The sequence below is a fragment of the Melampsora larici-populina genome (genome assembly GCF_000204055.1).
Source record: "Melampsora larici-populina 98AG31 unplaced genomic scaffold MELLAscaffold_31, whole genome shotgun sequence".
Lineage (NCBI taxonomy): Eukaryota > Fungi > Basidiomycota > Pucciniomycetes > Pucciniales > Melampsoraceae > Melampsora > Melampsora laricis-populina.
The window spans coordinates 1,013,757-1,034,863 of record NW_006768795.1 but is presented as its reverse complement, the minus strand read 5'-3'; the positions used below and the strand labels follow the sequence as shown (position 1 = coordinate 1,034,863).

The 21,107-nt window shown below is 37.9% G+C and overlaps 6 protein-coding genes across 6 annotated transcripts; 3 read left to right on the top strand and 3 right to left on the bottom strand.

Annotated features, from left to right (window-relative positions):
* Positions 1 to 220: 220 nt before the first annotated feature.
* Positions 221 to 3,033, bottom strand: MELLADRAFT_108778 (uncharacterized protein; the record flags this gene model as incomplete). The annotated part of the gene is made up of 2 exons (XM_007412529.1): positions 221 to 243; positions 2,511 to 3,033. The coding sequence occupies 2 exons, from the start codon at positions 3,031 to 3,033 to the stop codon at positions 221 to 223; spliced, it is 546 nt and encodes a 181-aa protein (XP_007412591.1).
* A 1,625-nt stretch (positions 3,034 to 4,658) lies between these two features.
* MELLADRAFT_108777 (uncharacterized protein) lies at positions 4,659 to 5,324 on the bottom strand (the record flags this gene model as incomplete). The annotated part of the gene is made up of 2 exons (XM_007412528.1): positions 4,659 to 4,852; positions 5,048 to 5,324. The coding sequence occupies 2 exons, from the start codon at positions 5,322 to 5,324 to the stop codon at positions 4,659 to 4,661; spliced, it is 471 nt and encodes a 156-aa protein (XP_007412590.1).
* A 1,511-nt stretch (positions 5,325 to 6,835) lies between these two features.
* On the top strand, positions 6,836 to 7,896 carry MELLADRAFT_72460 (uncharacterized protein; the record flags this gene model as incomplete). The annotated part of the gene is made up of 4 exons (XM_007412530.1): positions 6,836 to 6,998; positions 7,060 to 7,176; positions 7,250 to 7,312; positions 7,382 to 7,896. 4 exons carry the CDS (start codon positions 6,914 to 6,916, stop codon positions 7,549 to 7,551), a joined length of 435 nt encoding a protein of 144 aa, XP_007412592.1.
* Positions 7,897 to 8,485: 589 nt separating this feature from the next.
* MELLADRAFT_72450 (uncharacterized protein) lies at positions 8,486 to 10,284 on the top strand (the record flags this gene model as incomplete). Its single annotated transcript, XM_007412531.1, has 6 exons — positions 8,486 to 8,628; positions 8,701 to 8,908; positions 9,013 to 9,234; positions 9,328 to 9,404; positions 9,519 to 9,601; positions 9,680 to 10,284. 6 exons carry the CDS (start codon positions 8,624 to 8,626, stop codon positions 9,706 to 9,708), a joined length of 624 nt encoding a protein of 207 aa, XP_007412593.1.
* Positions 10,285 to 10,724: 440 nt separating this feature from the next.
* Positions 10,725 to 11,346, top strand: MELLADRAFT_37607 (uncharacterized protein; the record flags this gene model as incomplete). The annotated part of the gene is made up of 3 exons (XM_007412532.1): positions 10,725 to 10,820; positions 10,888 to 11,100; positions 11,230 to 11,346. Coding segments are annotated over 3 exons (426 nt in total), but the record flags the coding sequence as incomplete, so codon positions are not given.
* Positions 11,347 to 14,071: 2,725 nt separating this feature from the next.
* MELLADRAFT_65164 (uncharacterized protein) lies at positions 14,072 to 16,801 on the bottom strand (the record flags this gene model as incomplete). The annotated part of the gene is made up of 1 exon (XM_007412527.1): positions 14,072 to 16,801. One exon carries the CDS (start codon positions 16,799 to 16,801, stop codon positions 14,072 to 14,074), a length of 2,730 nt encoding a protein of 909 aa, XP_007412589.1.
* Positions 16,802 to 21,107: the final 4,306 nt, after the last annotated feature.

Below are 21,107 nucleotides of genomic sequence, written 5' to 3'. Positions count from 1 at the left end.
AAGGACCATGATTCCAAGTGAGAAAGAAAGTTAGTTACTTCAGCCCCAAATCATTTCAATCAGTCAAGATGATCTCTAATCCAGAAGAAGATTGTCTAAAGCTTCTGATCTTCAAATTTGTCATGACCAAAGCAAATGAAGATGAATTTTTATTTGGGGGCCATTTGTTGAATGTTGGAAATTCTTTGATATGAAAACTGATACAAATAAGCAATACCACTTAAGACTTAAAGTGGATATAACCTGGTGAGAATCAAGTTATCAGCTCAATGAAGCTGAGAACTGATCGAACAACTGATGAGAACAATACCTGGTGAGAATCAAGTTATCAGCTCAATGAAGCTGAGAACTGATCGAACAACTGATGAGAACAATCTGATGGTAAAGAAGATTGAGAACAAAAGTATGTTTGAGTTCGATTTCATCAATATCCACAACACTAACACGACACAACTTACACCTGGTGAGAATCAAGTTATCAGCTCAATGAAGCTGAGAACTGATCGAACAACTGATGAGAACAATACCTGGTGAGAATCAAGTTATCAGCTCAATGAAGCTGAGAACTGATCGAACAACTGATGAGAACAATCTGATGGTAAAGAAGATTGAGAACAAAAGTATGTTTGAGTTCGATTTCATTAATATCCACAACACTAACACGACACAACTTACACCTGGTGAGAATCAAGTTATCAGCTCAATGAAGCTGAGAACTGATCGAACAACTGATGAGAACAATCTGATGGTAAAGAAGATTGAGAACAAAAGTATGTTTGAGTTCGATAAAGGAAAAAGCTAAAAGTAAAGAAACGTATAAGCTTTATATAAGGAAATCAAACATTATGACATCATATCACCTTTACAATAACAGGTGTATAATTGATGTAACAAAGAAATCATGATGAGTTAATAAGCCTTATGATTATGATCTCAATTTCCCCCCGTCTTTGCTACATCCTGCAAACCTAGCAATGAACAAAATCTTTGATGTTTGATTGGTGTCAAAGCCTTGGTAAAAATATCCGCTAACATATTTTCTGTCAATACGTATTCTACCTTCATTTGATCATCTGCCACCAATTCCCTAAGCCAATGATATTTAACATCGACATGTTTTGTTCGTGATTTAAATTGTTCATTCTTGGTCAATGCAATTGCCCCCTGGTTATCTAAATTCAAAACCGGAGCAGAGTGTTGCTTAATTGATAAATTGTTTAATAAATGTCGAAACCACACCAAATCCTGGCCACCTTCATACGCAGACCGATACTCAGCTTCAGTTGTTGACGTAGCTACATTTTCCTGCTTCTTACTCTTCCAATTAACCGTGCTATCACCAACCATTGTACAGTATCCTCCTGTTGATCTTCTTATATACGGACATGAAGAAAAATCAGCGTCTGCATATCCTTTCAATTCTAAATCTTTTCCCCCTAATACTATTCCAACTGTCTTCGTCCCTTTTGAATATCTTAATACTCGCTTGAAGGCTTGCCAATGAAGAATTGAAGGATTGTTTAGATGCTGAGACAATTGAGAGACTACAAAGGAAATGTCCGGCCGCGTAGCATTATTAAGATACATTAGTTTTCCAACACCGTGCCGATAATTTTCATCTAAATCCTTAAATTCTCTAACTTCATCATCTGATCCTGGCAGTAAATAACTTCCAGGAATCATTGGACACCCTACTGATTTACAATCCGCCATGTTGTACTCCTCTAATAGATTTTGAATATATTGAGATTGCGTCAGAGTGATTGTTCTTTCTTCTCAATTTTGTGTCACCTTCATTCCTAAAATGTACTTATATTCTACATCTTCATCCATTTGGAACTTTTGAGTGATGAGACTTCGAAATCGTTGAAAATCATCTGTCGCAATTGTTAGATCATCAACATGTACGTGCACAATGCATTTCCACGTAGGATCCTTTGAAATGAATAGACTAGGATCCGAGGTAGAAGGAATGAGTTGAATTGAAATGAAAAATGCTCTTAAGCAATCATACCACACTTTCGGCGCTTGTTTTAAACCGTACAATGCTTGCTTTAATTTTAAAACTGATGTTAAAGTAGCACCATTCACAGTCAATCCTTTTGGAATTTTCATGTAAATTGTTTCCTTAGGACTTCCATTCAGAAATGCGGCCACAGCGTCCATCTGATACACATCTAAATTTTCCAAAGCAGCCATGGCGTTGATTGCTCTTAATGTGGCTATTCGTCCTGTCGGTGCAAAGGTTTCGTTGTAATCTTCTCCATATTCTTGTGAGAAGCCTTGTGCACACAATTGGGCTTTAAATTTAATAAGTTCACCATCACCCCCCATCTTCTTCTTAAATACCCACGTGGTTCCCACAGCATTCTTTCCCGCTGGCAAATCACACACTTCCCACACCTTTCGTCGTTCCATGTTTTCCAGCTCATTGTCAATTGCCTTCTTCCAATCAAACTGATTGTCGGATTTCAACGCCTGCAGGTAAGTCTTTGGATCTATACTCACACCTGCCACAGCTGTAGTTTTCATCGCACGTTGAGTTAGATGAAAACCGGGTGTAAAGGCCGTTCGAAGAATCATGCTAGAATCAATCAATTTGTGTTCATCTTCATAATTCTTGACTTGAAGACGAATTGCCTTAGCTCGTAATTTTCGAGCAGTGTGAGCACGTTGACGTTGAGCAAGATTAGCTCGATGTCTTTTCACGCCTGGTTCCAGAATGTTGGACTCTTCGATGGCGCTAGAAATGTCCTGTGGCGCAGGAATCGACAGTGGCTGCCACTCCCATCCTGGTCGTTTCTGAAGAACAACCGGATTAACGGGTGACAACTGAATCTGCAAGTTTTGTTGAGAAGGACGTATGACAAGTTGACCTGGAGGTGTCGACGGTGGAGAATCTAGTTCCATTGGAATTATTGGTGGCACCGGTAGATCTGGTACCACTTCAACCTGCATAGGAACTCCTGAAGGTACATGCACCAATTGATCTGTTGGCGGCAATGCTGGTTCTATCATTCTTGACGATGGCATCGGTGGAATCACAGGCTCGAATGGTAGAACTGGTGAAGTTGCTGATTCTAAAACCCCTGAGGACGGTAGATTCAGTAAAGGCGCTTCTGATTCAGAGGAAGAAGTGACTATGTTATCGTTGAACACTTCCACAAAACCTTCACCTTGCTCTTCATTGTTGCCGACTCCGGGAAAAGAATTGACATTAAATGTAACGTCATGTGAATAAACCGTCTTGCCATTTTCAAGCCTAACTCTATAGTTCTTCATGCCTAATTGATAACCAAGTAAAATTCCTTTAAATGAAGTGTCATCAAATTTCCTTCGAAATTTCTTAGGAATTAGGACATAAGCACGACAACCGAAAGGTTTCAAACAATTTACGTCAAATGGTCGATTAAACCACAATTTGTAAGGCATTTGATTGTCAATCTTCGTCATCGGAGTAACATTCTCTAGGAAAACAGCAGTTGCAACGGCTTCTCCCCAAAATGATTGAGGCAAATTTGAATGCTTAAGCAATGTTCTGGCTTTCTCAGTCATAGTCCTATTGCCACGTTCAGCAACAGGATTTTGTTGAGGTGTATAAGGGGCGCTTATGTAGGAAGTTGTCCCATTCTCAGAGAGCATTTTGAGAAAAACTTTTGACATATATTCTCCGCCTCCATCATTAACTAAACTCACTATCTTTCGATTATGAAAAGTTTCCACTTCCGCTTTAAACTTCATAAAGTACGAAAACGTCTCATCTTTAGATTTCATGATGTAAACGTACTTATAATTAGTGTAAGCATCAGTAAGTTTAAAATAATAATGACAACCTCCCTCAGAGACAGATGATATCTTGCCACTAAGATCACTATGCACAACTTCTAATGGAAAAGTCGCTTTAGGAAGAGAGTTTGAATAAGATAATCGATGTCCTTTTGAAATTGCACACTCCTCACAAAACCAGTCATCCGGAGATCTCACACCATACATTACATTCAATCGGACTGGATTTGTATGTCCGGATTGTCTGTGAAGCGTAGTATAATCAGATAACGTGACACTGTTGCAAGTAGCGGAATATGACGTACCAATGGCGATGCTGAGTTCGATGACTCGATTTCGGACTTGGCCAGTAAGACAACCGGTACCTTCTTTTGTCATTAGAATGACTCCTTTATCATGAGAAAGATTATACCCGTCTTCTAACAAACAACCCATACTGATGAGGGAGTTTCCAAGTTCGGGAACGTGATAGGCGACAAGAACCAGTTTGGTCCCGAAAGATGTAATGACAATCCTCCTTTGCCGGCAATGTGAATTGAGTTACCGTCAGCTAAGCAGACTTCCGATGCCATAGATTCATAATTTTTAAATAATTTTTGATCTGACACCATGTGATCAGAGCACGCACTATCTAATAAAATAGCAGCACCCGGAGATTTAGAAAGGCATGATAAAGCTGAGGTTTCAATAACATCATCAAGATACAATCGTTGAAGTATTGCTGTTGTCGCTCTAGTTCGTGATGTTTGTGAACGAGAATTAGGTTGACGTGGTGGTTGCCGTAAATGTGGCCTTTCCACCCAACATGCGTCCGGCAGATGATTAGTTACGGCTGGATTATGTTTACCGTTGGTACATCAAGGATATGAATATCAAGCAGGAGCAGCAGTGGTGGTCGTCATCAGAGCGATTGAACTGTCCTCTCGATGTTGTTCGGTGAAATCCACTAGATGAGCATCTAACATGGTCAAGACTGTCTTACAGGAAAGTTTGCCTGACTCTGATTGTTTGGCCGTGATGAGTGACACAACAGTCTCCATGGAATCCGGCAGTTTGAAGATGATTCCTTCACACAACAGCGGTTCAAGAATTGGATTCGTCGTTGCACATCCGCATGCTTCCATTAACGACATTCCTTTACGGACATCCTTGATATATTGAGCAAGGGTAACGAAAGGAATTCATAGAAAGTTTCGGCAAGCTCGTCCTTGACTATCGGCACTAGTCGATTGAAACTTCTCTTTCAAGTGCTTCCAAATACCGACTGGATTCGATAAGAGCCCTTCTGATTCAATTTGAATTCGAAAAGGTTCAGTCAAGTAACTGTACATAATACCGGCGGCTTTGTTTTGACGGGTGACATAAGCTTCAAAGTTAATCTTTTCCTCTCCTGCAATAGCTTGAGCAACAGGAGTATGATTAGGAACAAGAAATTCCTGGAGTCCGTGAGACATCAGGTAACCTGTAATGTCGCCTTTCCACTCCGTATAGTTGTCATTGTTAAGTTTAACGATGTGAATCTTGGTATCACTTGACATGACAAAGTTGGATGTATGCGTAGGTTTTTGAATTTGTTTGTGTTCGATAGACTTCTTAATGAAGTTCAAAGATATGAAGATGATGATGGCGGTAGCTAGTCGCAAGAGCGCTGGGCTCATAACCACTTAAAGTGGATATAACCTGGTGAGAATCAAGTTATCAGCTCAATGAAGCTGAGAACTGATCGAACAACTGATGAGAACAATACCTGGTGAGAATCAAGTTATCAGCTCAATGAAGCTGAGAACTGATCGAACAACTGATGAGAACAATCTGATGGTAAAGAAGATTGAGAACAAAAGTATGTTTGAGTTCGATTTCATCAATATCCACAACACTAACACGACACAACTTACACCTGGTGAGAATCAAGTTATCAGCTCAATGAAGCTGAGAACTGATCGAACAACTGATGAGAACAATCTGATGGTAAAGAAGATTGAGAACAAAAGTATGTTTGAGTTCGATAAAGGAAAAAGCTAAAAGTAAAGAAACGTATAAGCTTTATATAAGGAAATCAAACATTATGACATCATATCATCTTTACAATAACAGGTGTATAATTGATGTAACAAAGAAATCATGATGAGTTAATAAGCCTTATGATTATGATCTCAATTTTAAGCACCTTATTCTCTCTATTTTGTTTCAAAATCTTGACAAATTGGTGTGGGTGATATATTTGGGAATCTAGACTGAGGCCATCTGTGGCAAGTGCATCCTGGAAGTACCATGAGGTATTGGGAAATTATCGTGTGAAAGACTTTGCAACATAAATCTTACATTGCATAAATCTACATTATTGTGCCCTTGTACCCATCCTCTTGTTCACGATTATAGTGTCATTGTATACCTCATGACATTGAGAATTGTACATTTATGCCGACGTCCAAGTATGTAGGGTTTACACACCATCTTTTACAGCGGGCTTGCCCACCTATACTCTAGTCATAGTATGTACATTATAGCAGCTGAACATATATACAACCACCGGCTTTGAATATTTTCCACTTTCGGCCCAATTTCACATTATAAGCCTGTTCATATTTTTCACCTTTGACAAAGCCTTGCTTGATTGAGGAGCTGAGTGCCGGAGTTGCGCACCGGAAATATGTGGAGCGTGCGTACCCGGAATTGCATGATTGCTATGTCAAAAGAAATGGAGCAATTTTGAGTCGAGCTGAGTTAGAGTGCAATTTGATTGATGAAAATGCAAGCCTACCTCAGGCCTCTGAACCATCAAAAGGTTCGTGAAGCGAATGTATAAGGAAATCCGGAAGTAATCAATAGATATTTATTAATTCGAGCGGCACACCGGAGAGCTCTCAGACTCGCGCTTTGGTGAATCTTGAGAAGAGCGCATTCTTAGATACTGGGAGTTGAGGATATCCCGTTGATTGGGTCAGACAGGCTTCTTGAAAACCGAATCGAGACTGTAGAGACGCCTTTCCTGCAATCCTTCATACGTATAAAATGTGGCAGTTCCCCGTCTTCCTTGCCCCATCTGCTCATATCAAAGACTTCTAACTGAACAAAGACTTCCAATTCCATCAATTCAACCAATCCACCTTCCAATCAAACCTCTACCATGAAGACCTCTACCCTCTTTTTATCTACGCTCGTCATCTTCGCCGGCCTATTGTCAAATGCGCTGGCAGTGACGTGGTCCTCGAGTGAGAGAGCTTATATTGACTATGCAACCTTTCATCTCCTTACCGATGTTTTGTTTATCAGATTTTGCTCAAGCAGACATCAACACATTGACCCCTCTCCTGAAGAACATGCAAACTTATCTATCATCCGAAAAAGTGGTTGCATTTGGTGAAACAACAGTGATTTACACTAAGCAAGGTAAAGAATAAATATCAAAACCTTGAATCTTTGTTCTACAAACCTAATCGAGTTGGTTCTACATACTTATCAGACTTCATAGATGCCTTTGCAAGCTACAAAGAATTTGGTAAACTGAGCTTCAACTTTAAGTCAGGTAATTGCCCCCACACTTTTATGCGATTTCTTTATTTGCTACGTTAACACATCTGATCAAATCATATAGCCAAACTTCTTAGCGCTCGTTCCGCTTCTTCATATCAAATGACTGTGGACGGAGGCATCAGCACATCCTTTGGAATTCCGATCACTTTCAATGCCAACATCATCTTCACGGGTGCACATCCAGTAGCTGGTGAGGTTAAGTCTGCGATCTTCACCATCAATATTGGATGATGATTTTCTTCGCTTTATGTACTGTTTTGTAACTTTATCTCTGTCTGTCTTTGTTAATTCTTTCATATTTTATGGACCTTTTGCTTCATTTTGCATTTTTCATCAGATTTGTCACAATTATTTATTCCTGAATACGGACGATGCTTATTGATTGTCAGCTTCATATCCTGTTTGCAGCAAAGACTCATACATTGATTTCTCTATATAAACAATTCTCATTTATTGTCCTGATCATGATCTTTTTGAAAGGAAAGACAGATCAATCTATACACTAGCAGCACCTTAACACATACCACTTTAGCATCAATTGGAAGATCATAATTCTACAAGCTTTGATTTTGAGGGATAAACTCCAAGGAAGGCTGTGATCTACCCGCCCAAGAATGATCAGGCGAAGGTTCTGAATCCATCAAGTCATCTATGTTCCTACATATGTGATCTCTCGGTGATAGCCTTTCTTTCTCATATAAGCGACTTGAAGTCATACTATGCCTTTTTTTTATTTTCTTTGAGGAATTTTGCTACATATCAACTTGAACTATTTGCAGGTTTTGAAAATCAAATATTTCCAACTTTACTCCTTGAACTTCCGCTGTAAAACATCCTGTAGAGAACCTGGTCAAACCATCCTGGAGACCTGCTCACAAAGGGATTAAACACCTCACAAGCTTGAATGATCCGTATATAGCTTAATCAGTATGTACAACGAAATCCAAAGCATTTGCAACCATAAAAAAACTGATGAAATCCATTCAAGACCTTGTACTCTTACGACGTTTTGAAGTCTTTAGCCAAACTGTAGTTTGTAAATCGAAAAGGGTATGTGTGTGTGTGTAAATCCAAGAAAATGACTAAAAATTGTAAGTAAAGTGTGAATAAAATTTAACTAAGTTCAGAATCAAGTGACGTATTCGATTCACTATCATTCTCAATTCCAGAACAGAACCATCACTCCATCACCATCAACGAAACAAAACAAAACAAACTCATCAGAACAAAGCCAATCAGAACAAAAACTAAAGAAACCACAATCAGACATCAAACCTAAGACCAAAGACTCAAGATCGAAAGAATGTCGTAAGTGAGACAGACCTACGAAAGCCGACAGATGAATGCGAACCATCCTTACCACGTTTTTCTTTTGCCCAGATCCATCGAAACCAATCCGAACCCAAACCCAAGCGGAGGAAATGCCGATGAAGATGATTTAAAACCATCTCAAACAGCTGGATATAACCCAGGCGTAGCTAAAACCTTAGACGAATATGCTCAGTTAGATGCCGAAGATGAATCATTAAGAAAATGGAAAGAATCACTTGGAATCGTAGCCGGTGCTGCTTCGAGTGCGAAACCTAGTGTTGAGTGTTTTGAACAATCTAATCTAATCTAACCTCTTACTAACTAACTCTTTTGGAAATTTTAAATCTCTCTTTTTGACTTCTTTCTATCTATGTGTGATAGTTAAAAATTCATTCCTTATCACTTCATTCTCCTACACTTAAACAACCGATCATCATGGATTTAACTAACCCTGAAAACTTGATTAAATTTAAAAAAGATCCAATCACCATCAAAGAAGGTATCGAATATTCAGTTGAGATTTCATTTAAAGTAGAAGGTGGTGTAGTTAGTGGAATCAAATATTTACAAGTCGTCAAACGAGCTGGTGTTAAGTTAGATAAGGTCAATCATCAATTTCCTTTTCCTTTTCTTTTGACTTTTGGATCTGGGCTTTTTCTAATCTTTCATGTGTGTGTGTTTTTGTTTCGAGTTTAGCTTGAGTCTATGATCGGTTCGTATGGTCCTTCTAATGATTTACATGTGAAACGATTTGTCAGTGAAGAATCACCTAGGTAAGTGGTTCTTATGATTGGTCTCTCAGATCATCAAGTGCTCGATCGATTCACTTCACTTTACAAAGTCATCACTGATCATTTCGTTTCATGGTCTGATATTGAACTCTGTAGTGGAATGTTAGCTAGATCTGGTAGTTATTTAGCTAGATCTCGAGTCATTGATGATGATGGTACAGTTTGGGCTGATTTCGAATGTAAGACTCTCATTCTGATTTGGTCTCACAACTTTAACACCCTACTCAACACTTTTTTTGTTTGGATCGTTCCTCTAGGGTCATTCAAGATCGGTAAAGAGTGGTAAACACTACAAACTCTAGTCTTTTGGTTTCCTTTCTTTTCCTTCCTCATGCTCCTGTTTCCATCAAATTACAATCTTAACTCTTTTTCTACTTTTTCTACTTTTTTCTTTTTCTTTTTCGAGTTGATTGAAAGGGGTTTTTTTCCAAAATGATGGTCAAGTCCAAACTCGTTCATCGTTTTTTAAACCCTTTCTTTTAATGTGGCTGTGTGTGTGGTGTGTTGGTTTTTTGAGTTGCTTTAGATAAGATTTTTATTTTCAAAAAAGGGATTTTGGGAGGATTACATTGACAAAGAAGATGAAGATGAAATGATCAAGTAGTTTGGATTTCTTAATCCAAAGCTTCTGATCTGAATGATTTCAATTCATTCCTTTTTTGTTCTTGATCTTTTTTTTGCTTTGCTTTGGTTCAGAAATGTTTAGTTGATGGGTAGTTTTTTTTTGGTTTGAATTTCAATTTTGATGAATTGTTTTTTTTCTTTTTTCTTTTTGAGTTTGGTGTTAAACTTGTTTTTGGTTTGGAATTCTCAATGATTGAAAGAAATCGATTGATGAATTGTTTAGCTTTTTTTTGATTTGAATTGGTTGGGAGCAGCTCAGCCTCAGCAGTGTGGTAAATATGATGTTTGCTTGTCCATTTGCTTTTCAATGGGATGCATCGGAAGGTGTGGATGAGTGTTAAGTGTTAAGTGTTAAGTTGGTCTTAAGTATGACTTTGACTTGGTCCTAGTTGTGAAATTGAAAACGATTTTTGAATTTGTTCAACTTCAACTTCTTCAAAATGGTAAACTCATCCACTTCACTCATCAAATCAAACAAAATACTAATCAAAGTGGTGACTGTTTCCTTTTGAATTCTAGTTAAATTCATTTCGATCAACTCTAAGAAAAACAAAACTAATTCAACCAACCAACTTGAGATCATCTTCATCAAAACCTCAAATCGATTCATTCAGAAGATATGCAACTCAAGCTCCAATCTCACACCAAGCTGAATCAACACCAGAATCAAAACTAAAACCTACACCAGAATTTTCAAACAAAATTGAAGAAATCGTTAAATCTATCAGTCAATTAACTTTAATAGAAGCATCTGAATTAGTAGATGCATTAAAAGTAATCGCTCAACCCTCCAAACAGTCTAACCCAAGTCTAATCAAGCTGTTTTGATTTTTTTGTATAGACTCGATTGAATATCACTGAGATTGCTGCACCGATTTCTCATTCAGTAAACGAATCTAAACCGATCGAGTCTCAACCTTCTACACCAATCGAAGCTGAAAAACCAAAAGAAAAAACTACATTTAACTTAACTTTAACCAAGATTGATGCTACTCAAAAAGCTAAAGTGATTAAAGAAGTTAAAACGATTATGCCTAATATGAATTTAGTAGAAGTAAGTTAACCTTCGATCACTTGAATTTTTTCATATACACTTTTTGTTCAAAAGATGTGTCTTTGGGGGATATGATGGGTTATGGAAATTGATTCTTTTTTTTTGACGGTTCGGTTTTTTTTCTAATAGGCTAAAAAATTTGTTGAAAGTTTACCAAAGGTGTTAAAAGAAAATGGAAGTAAAGAAGAAATTGAGAAATTAAAGAAAACTTTAGAATCGATTGGAGCTACTGTACAATTAGATTAAATGAGATTAAATTAGGAAATCAAAAAAAAACCAAAATTAAAACAATAGAATTCTGGGATTCTTTTCAATAAACAACACCTTTGATTTTTATAATCGAATCCAGTTTATTGAATGATACAAATTTTCAAGGTATAGTTAAAGTTCTGGATTCATAGGAATAGAACGGTGAGGGTTTAAAGTGTCTTTTGGGACGATTCGATCGGTGTATCTGTTCTAGAAGGTTACGTGACTCGAACATTTCGATTTCGATTTCGATTTCACATTTGATCTTGTTCAAGTTTTGCAGCTCACATACCAGATGACTTCTTTTGACTTCGATGAAAGGCCTGCAGTAATTATTCAAACACATTATCTAATTAAACACACACCTTGGATTGTTAAATCCAAGGCCTTCTATCTACAGTTTGGCAGACCGTAGAATTCCACAAAGTATTCACTCAAAAACTTTGATGTTAAGTGCCAAATAGTAGCAAAACAGCATTGGATTTGGGGGGAAAGGTGAGCTGGGTTTGAGAAGATCAAGAATGCTAGCTGCTCGCCGTCCAAATTTAACCAAGACCATGTTATCCAGTACCCCAAACTGTTAATACAGCATGTTTGACTGAGAATATGCAATCTTGACCAATTGCCAAACTTTCTGATTGAGGTCAAGAACAAGTCCAAGTTGACTCAAAGTGTATACCAAGGGCGCGTTCACTTAAGGAATTTCTGACCAGAAACCACATTCTGTAAATTTTTTAATGCAAAAATGAAACATACACCACCAAATAGACACTTTAAATTTTGCAGAATGTGATTTCTCACCAGAATTTGCTTAAGTGAATGCGCCCTAAGGGTATGTTCACTTAATTAAATTTTGCAGAATGCAGATGTTTGACTAGAAATTGCTTAAGTGAATGCTCCCTTATATACTTTCCACTGATAGGTTCTATTTAGTTGATTTCAATCAAAGCTTAGGTCAATAGCAATTTAACTTTATGAGTCCTCACTCAAAAGGACAAATTTAACAGGAAGGTGAAGGATGGGGAAGCTTGAACGGAGTTGAGGGACTGGAGAGATATGTTGTGGTTTCTGACTGATGTCTAGAGCTACTATGTATACTATTGGTTTCCTGGTTCCAAAGGATATTCAGTCTTAGACCAAACTACCATACCACAGGTGGTTCAGAAGTCAATGACCTGGCTTGCATGCCATGACCAGTGAAAGGTGGACCACAAGAAAGGTCTACAGACCAGTTTTTGATACAACTTTCCAAGTTTTGGTACAGTGAGAACACACTTCTCACTGCCCAGCCAGATCATACCAGACCATTCAGGTCAGGTCTCTCACAATCTCATCCACAAGCCCTTCAGATCTATTACACCACCATTCAGAACTTAACAGAGAAAGTTTCCCAGATGAAGCTTTTGATCATCTACCTTATGCTTGTCCTAAAAAATGCTCAACAAACTTGAGGTGGACTGGAGCCAGAAGTTGTAGAAGATGGAAGTATACTGTATGAGTTTGTGATACTCTTTAGTTTTTTTTTGTTCTGAACACTTGTTACCTTGGATTTTTATATTTGGTTTTCTAAACAAGATAATTTTACTCATCACTTGATATATTTTAATCAAGTATCTCATTTTATATGTTTTGTTTTTCTTGGGAATGAAGATACTTTTTCTCTACATCATTTCTTGATAACAAACTAGGTCTTTATTGTGCTAAGAAACCATAAAGACCTAGTTTGTTATCAAGAAATGATGTATAGTTTTTTTTTCCTCATTTTTTAGTCTTACATATTCTTGGTGTTCAACATAAAAACTTGTTATATACAAATATTGTGTAATGTCCTAATGATTGCACTTTCCAACAAAAGAGAGAAAATGTAGTGTGGTTGAAAGGACTTGATCCATCATGTGTTTTGGAGAAAATGCTCATTTTTCCACCTTTGGTACCAACACAATCTTATGTCAACTAAATGATAGCTTCTGCTTTTATTTTACCTGGCTGCTCAGGCAAAAACATTCATAGCACACACTCAATATGACTTCCAATATACTTCAAATCACTTTGAACTTGACTGATTTTTGATGTCTACACTGCTTGAGAAATCTGGACTCATTTTCAAACTTTTAAAATATCACAGGTTTCACAAGATCCCTCATCTTATTTCAGGGGAAACACGCTTCTAGTGACTGATCTATGCAGTATACATGCACAAATAAAGTGATCAAAAAGAAATTGAGCCATCTTAGTTAAGCACAAAAGCAGGAACTGTTATTAAATACCCAGTCTCAAACCAAACCCGGTTGCCAAAAAACCCGGTACACCTGGTGGACTATTTGGCTGGGAGGTGTCAAAAATTTCAACTCAATACACAAAGTTACCGCCAAAAAAGCCACTGGGTGTACTGGGTTTGGTTTGAGACTGGCTAATGTATCACAGGTATATTATTTTTCACATTAACAAGCATTTAAAGTAATCACACTTATTGTTGTAGCAAGCTTTGAGTACAAAATGAATTTTGTGATGAATGAGGAATACAAAGATATTCAGAAGAGATCTCAAATCTGGCAAAAAGCAGCTTCATGTGCATTTTTATGAGCTCAAACATGTGTGTTGAGGTCATGTGAAATGGGTCACAAATTTAACAAGACTTCAATTTTGGCACATTACCCACTGTCTGTTTCTGTGAATCTTGGTAATTCTCGTTCATTTTTTTCTATAACATATGAACTTGACCTCAATATTGAAATTTAAACCAACGGGAAAATGGAGTTTCATTATAAGACCTCAAAATCATCTGGAAGACCTTGAAATTATCCTGATCTGTGTTGAATGATTTTCTCCACTCTCCCAAGAGATTCAGGACTGGATTTACAGAGATCACCTTTGTATGGGAGGCCTTCATCACACTGTGAAAGTATTCAGCAACAGATTTCAAGTCTGAATTCAGCATCACCTGTTTTTCAAATTTTGCCAGGGATTCTCCAAGGAAGAGAATCTCCAGAGGTAGTGATTTCCATAAGGAGAAATAATTTTTGAAGAAAGTCCAGCCGCTAATGAGAATAGGCTCAATATCCCAATCCAAGTTGTGTTCTTCATGTACACACTTGATTATTCCAAAGAACCCTTCCACTACAGTGATCTTCACAACACTAACAGCATTGAGCAAAAGATTTCTGAAATGCATCAATTCTCCTTTGGTGAGGTTTATCTTCTCATCAGTTAATTTCATTGTCATATCTTTTTTCAGGTTTGCAAAATAACTCTCTGTGTCCTCAAAGATACTATCAAACTCATCCATACATTCTCTACCTTTTCTTGAAATGTGACGGTTATATTTGTAAGATCTTTCCCGACGTGAAGGCTCCAGCTTCAGTGATTTTTTTACTGGTTGGGTGACTGGTCTTTTCTTCTCTTTGATATATGGCAAAGTCATTCCATATATAGCACTAGTGAATTCACCCAGGGGTACTTCAGCAATTGATGGGAATTTTTGACACTTCCACTTGTGCCAAATATTGTGATATAGTTCTATTCTTATGTTTCTTTTTCTATCAACCAAAAACAGAGACATGAACACTTCCAACGGACCAGATGAAATGTCAATAGCTGGGATGATTTTCTTTGTCAAATGTGGTAAATTCTTCATAACTGATGCAGACACATGGTCCAGATAGCTTTCAATGAACTCTAATCCCTCATTCAGTAGCTCCAAACCACCTGGAGGTTCAATCAATTGTAAAAGACCTAGGAATCCCATAATAATCCCAGAGTCCACTTTTTTGATGGCATTCAGCAAGAATGTTGGACTTCCACCACTTGAAGGACCAGAAACGTCCAAGGCATTTATGAAATTTACAAGTCCTTGTTCCCATTTCCTAAACCATTTTTTGTTATGAGAATATACTTGTAAATCTGACTTTATGCAGCTCATTCCCATGTCTTGAATTGTTTGCACCATCTCCCTGCGTGATATGCCACCATAGGTGTGCTTATAGACAACTCTGCTATTTTCCTTGATATGTTTCATCAATTTAATTTCACGCGGAGAAAGTGTGAGAACATTCTGTACACTTTTCCTTGGAAGTTTATTTCTGCCCCCATCAAACCTCTTTTCAACTGTGTCTGTTGATTTTCTTTTGGATGATCTAAATAGTTGGGGAGCCTCTAAGAAATCTTGTGATTCAAATGAGTTTACTTCACTCATGTGAGCCGTCCTGAAATTTTGGCCTATCTCTGGTAAAAATTCTTTGTTTCCAAGGGGAAAATCTCCAATGAAATTCTGTCTCTGTGGATAATTGTAAGGATTGTTTGTGTTTTCACCAGTTGTATGTTGCCTCACCTGCTGATGTGTATTGTGAAATGTTTTTGGGGGCATATTGTGACCAGCCATGCAGAGAGGTGAATTTTTGTACAATAACAGAGATTCAGGATTTTTGTGTGTATTGCTTGGCATTGAAAATATTTCACCTAGCCCAAAATCTCTATTGTTTGAATTGGGGGTGACTTGTGATCTAGCAGGGTATTTCCCAAACATTGTTGTGTATTCTCCAAGAGAGCTTGTGTATTGTGGGATGTCAATGTCCAAATTTCCTTTCTGGACCATTTCATGCTCTGAGGGAGTTGATGCTTCAATGTGGTATCCATAGTGGTTATTGCACCCAGGGGCTTCAGTATCTTCTACAATTCTTTGTCCTATTTGTTGATCTAAATCAATTGGTATAAGATTGTGTTTTTCCATTTCTGAGTATATATGATCATAGTCAGGAAAAGATTCCATGATATGATTTATTCTATCACTACTAATGTGTCCATCTTCCAATATGTTACCAGTGTTTTGAACATTTTGATCTGGTATCTGAGGTGAAGAATACCTCATGTCTGTAATCTCAGACAGGTGAGGATTGTATGCACTGTAGCTACCCGTGGTTGGATTTATGACATTATGAGGCTCAAATGATTTGCTTTCCACTGAACCACCATGTATTCCTGGTTCATCCCAAATGTGATACCAGGGAATACTGAAGTCCTGGGGATGGAAGTTAATTGATCCTGTTCTTTCTAGTTCATTGTTTTTGTCAGGGCTTCCAAATCCTAACATGTTGTTTGGAGTAAATGCATATCTTGAAGCTTGATCAATTTCACCATTGCTGAGATCTATTGATTCAGGGTTGCAGATACTACCATAATTGAAATCATGATAATTGACTTGATTCGTAATACCTTCTTGATGTCTTGATGGCCATAAACCCATTGTTCTATATTGACTGCTGACAGGAAAAAGTGCCTCTCCAAATATCTGACCACCATTATTTTCTTCATTGAAGCTTCCTGAACCATTCTGTACTGAGATTTCTGGTGAAACAACTCTCTCAACTTTTGAAAAAAGGATGATTCTAAATGCAAAAAGAGATCCTGAGGCAAGAAATCTCCCAGTGGTAGTCTTTTTGATGAGAAAGAAGTTCATTGATATGAATCTGATGAGTGGACTAGTGGAAGATTTTTAAGATTGATAAAATGTGGGAGTGGATAGGAAAGAATCTGTTTGAGGACTAGAAATCATGTTGCATTACCATAACAGACAGCTATTATTTGAGACATGTAATTGATTTGCTGTGCATTCCCAATAATTCTATGAGACTTGTCCCATTGGGTGATGAATATTTGAATTTTACAGCTCACTATACATCCCCACATACAATGGTCATGTCACCAAAATTCCATCATACATATTGACACTTGACAAAGTCCCTCTTGGACAAATGAGTAGTCAAGAGAGGAACTTATACCTTATTTTTGAATTTGGCATGTGAACTGGCAAAGTTTGGCTGGGGACTTCTTCAATGCTCAATATTTGTGTACTCTACAAACAGATATCTTTGGGACCAAAGAAAAGAGTTGTGTGTCTGCTTACTTTACACACATGTGTGCATCCTACTTCTGATTTGACAGAATCCTTGTGGACTATTCAATTGTGAAACTTGCAAAAACACCAAAATCTGGGAGAAAGCTGACCACCCTGTCAAAAGCTCACACCGGGCAGGCTGAAATGTTACACATAACCCAATGTCTCAAGTCTGTTATTCAGTGCTTTCCTGGAGCCAAGAGATAATTTTACAAAGACCAGTATGTGTAGGTTGAGCAGGTGCACTTTTCTTTGTTCCAAAGGATGTTTGCCTGTGGGGTACACAGATATGGAGTGTTGCAAAATTTGCAATCCAACTTTTCTGGTTCATACACCAAATTTGATGTATGAGTTAAAGTCCCTCTATCAACTAATCATTGGTCCAAGGGTGACTTTGTTAAAGTTGTATATTGATCATATTGTGGTCACTAAAAATTTCAACCATAAGAAGACATTCTGCATCAAACAAGTTCTAACCGGTTAACAACTTCTTTCTATTGGTGATACACAATATAATTCATAAAAAAAAGTAACAAATAAAACTACATCTCTATTACTCAAGTTTTGAAAGTATATTTTTCACACAATGTTGCAATAACAATGCAACAATAACTATTCAGGGTGGAATGAAATCGTAACCCTGACTGGGAGAATAATTACAAAGTAAGGTGACCATGAATGAAAGGGACTATCAAAACTAGTACAGCCTATGACCAGGTAGTCATTCAGGCTGAGCCTTAATGAAATAATCATATAGATGATTTAACAAGTATACAAATACCTTCTCTCCTACAAAGAAAGAAAAGGTTATCCAAAAAACTGTGCACCATTCTTGGCAACCAGACTCATTGCTAAAACCTTCCAAGCTTTTACTTTCAGAATTTAAACAGTCCATTTGTTTTAAGTAAGCCCATAGATCACTAGAATAACTTTCTTGCCTACTGGCTAACTTTAAAATGCTATTTCTTTTGGTCCTTGGAAGAAAACCTTGTTCTTTGACTCAAAAGAGTGCTGTATTTTCTCATTCACACCTAGTTGTTTGAAGGACCTTACCATTCTCAACAAAGCATAGTACAAGCTATTTAATTTTTGCCCTTTGAGATCTCATTTGCCAAGACACTTTGGAAGACTTCTAACTGATAAGGATCAGTAGACAGTAATCTAATAGATTTCTCAAAAACCCAAGAAGAGCTGTCCACAAAGTGAGTTGCCAACTCACTTGTAATTTTTTATTAGATACACTGATGGTCTAATCATTTCTTGTCCTTTTACAAGAACTCCTTTTTTGACTAGATTTTTGGTAGAACAACTCCTGCCACAAAGGCATGTCTGCATCACATTGACCTTGTTTCTCATCATCATCAACTTTTAGACTTCACAAGTCAACTATTTTATGCCAGCTCTTTCAAGTCTCAAGCTGACAAAAACATTACACTGCACAGAAAGTGATATTTTCTGTGCAGCAAAGAAAAATAAAGGCAGATCTTCCTGTAGAAAACTCCCAACAAAACAAAAAAATGGTAAATATATACAAAAATGTCTATATTAGGGCCGTTCAAGATGAGATTTGTGAACACCCTGCACGCAAATGGTTGATCCAGAATTTTAAGGACTGACATTCCTTAAAATTCATGTTCGCAAAGTCACCAACAACTCTGATCTAAATTTTAAGTGCTGGCAAAATCAGGAAAAATTTTTCCAAAAGTGCAATGAATTCTTTTTTTCTTCAATCCAACAGTCCTTTTTTTGCCTTGTGATTTTTTTTGAGTCTTGAACAATTCACGCTCTTTTCAAGGGGTCTTACAGGTGTGCAGAAAACAAGAGTCTGGTCTATCCCCAGACCTCATCAACCCTGTTTCATCATCTCAACTTCCTCTGGTTTCCCTCACTTGTTTCATCCTTCATGCCTTGCGTCTCCAATCGGGTTTCAGTCATCCGTGACTTGACCAATCTATTGGGTGTGTCCCACTTGGATTCTGAAATACTTCTGCCTGGACAACATTGCATTTGCCACATTCTGACTGAAGGCAATCTTGTATTCCAAAATAATCACGTGATGGCCACCCTGCACAATGCTGTTCTTGATCCTGAACAACAGTGGGGTGAGCTTCTTGCTCATGTAATTGCCAGATGTTATCTTCAATATTGGACTCATTTGCCTTTCTCTACCACCTTTGACTTACAAGATATGTCACAAGCACAACACATGGACTTCCGCCAGGCCATGCAAACCACACCCAAAGGCTTCTACGCCTTGCTTCAGATGATTCAATCACATGACGTATTTGTATCTTCCGGAAACCTTGTTCAGCCTCCTGCCAAAAAGCAACTTGCCATCACCCTCAAACGTCTTGGAAGTAACAGAAATGGCGCTTCTGTGGGTAGATTTGCCAGGAATTACAAAGTGGGATGTGGTCTGTAATTAACTGTACTCGGCGGGTAATAACAGCAATCTTGGACGTGGGCACTCACTATCCTACTTGGCCAAAACCAAATCAACAAAAATCCATTGCAAATGATGAGAACATGATTACTTTGCAATTGAAGTCCTGAAGCCGGTTCCTTTGATGTCCTAACGTGGGTGCCACTCCTGATCAGATATGATAAGAAAGGAATTCACCGTGTGAATTTCTTGGTAGCACCTTGACTTGCACACACAAAAAGAAAGTCATAGTGGAATGATAGAAGTTTTAAACAGGTCTTTGGACCCAAAGACTTTCCCTTTGAACAGATCTTTGGATCCAAAGACTATCCCTTTGTCCAGGTGCTCAGAAATCAAGCCCTCTGTGAGACAAATATGCAGGTCTGAGCTGCTTTGCGCACACTTACTTCAACAAAACATTATCCTTTTTTTCAAATCTCGTCGTGTGCGCACATCGACATGCTACAAGGTATTTTCCACGGTGATTTCTTGACAAGTAATGAGCCACAAGACCAGAAGAGGGAACATGAGTTTGAGGGTTGTTGGGGTACCAAGGGATGCGGGCAAAGCCGGGGATATCTGTGTTTGGGCCAATCATGTACAAAATAGTTTGTCAATGAAAGAGGTAACAGTGAAAAAAACATGTCCAGAAAAAAATACTGATTTTTTTCGACAAAAAACTGTTGTGATCCAGGGACATGGAAGCAATTGTTTTTTTCAAAGTTCATACCTGATACACAACACTTTTTTTTGAATTGCGGGAACAAGTTTTAAAACTTTTAAGAAAATTTGGGTGATTGCAAAACTGTGGACCACAAACCTAAAATTTTACTTATAATTTAAAGCTCCCAAACCAAACTTAAATTTTAAGGAAGGGCTGTAAAAGCCCTTCTTGAACCGCCCTAATATTTCTACTTGCTTCTTTCTGTTCCTGTGATTTTTTCATAATTTTTGTTACAATACCCCTTTTGTGTTCTACTGAAACAATAGGGGTATTAACAACTTGTGTTTTGTGTCCCAGAAGTGTCAAGAAGTGACACCCAGAAACTTCTGGGACACCTCCAAAATGTTTTTGGATGTCACTTCTGGACCTTTCTTGATAGATTTGAGAGCCCGACTATTCCCCCATCCCCATCACCTCACTTCTGTCTTGCCACAAATACCTCTTAGCAGGTGACTATTGGACCAACATCTCAATACCATGATGAAGCACACTCCTCAGAGTCAGAGTCCTCCTCAGCCTCAGGCATTTCTGATGGAGATGGGTGGCTGAACTGACAAAAACCCGCGGACTAACTATGGGGCGCGCCCCTACACATTTTGGAGCTTTGAGGCGCTACCAGGCGCGCCCACAACATGAATCTGAGGAGGGTTTTATTTGAGTTAGAAAGTGAAACCAAAAGCTTAGAAAGTCTTTAACAAAGTCCTGAACAACAGCTGTCAGCA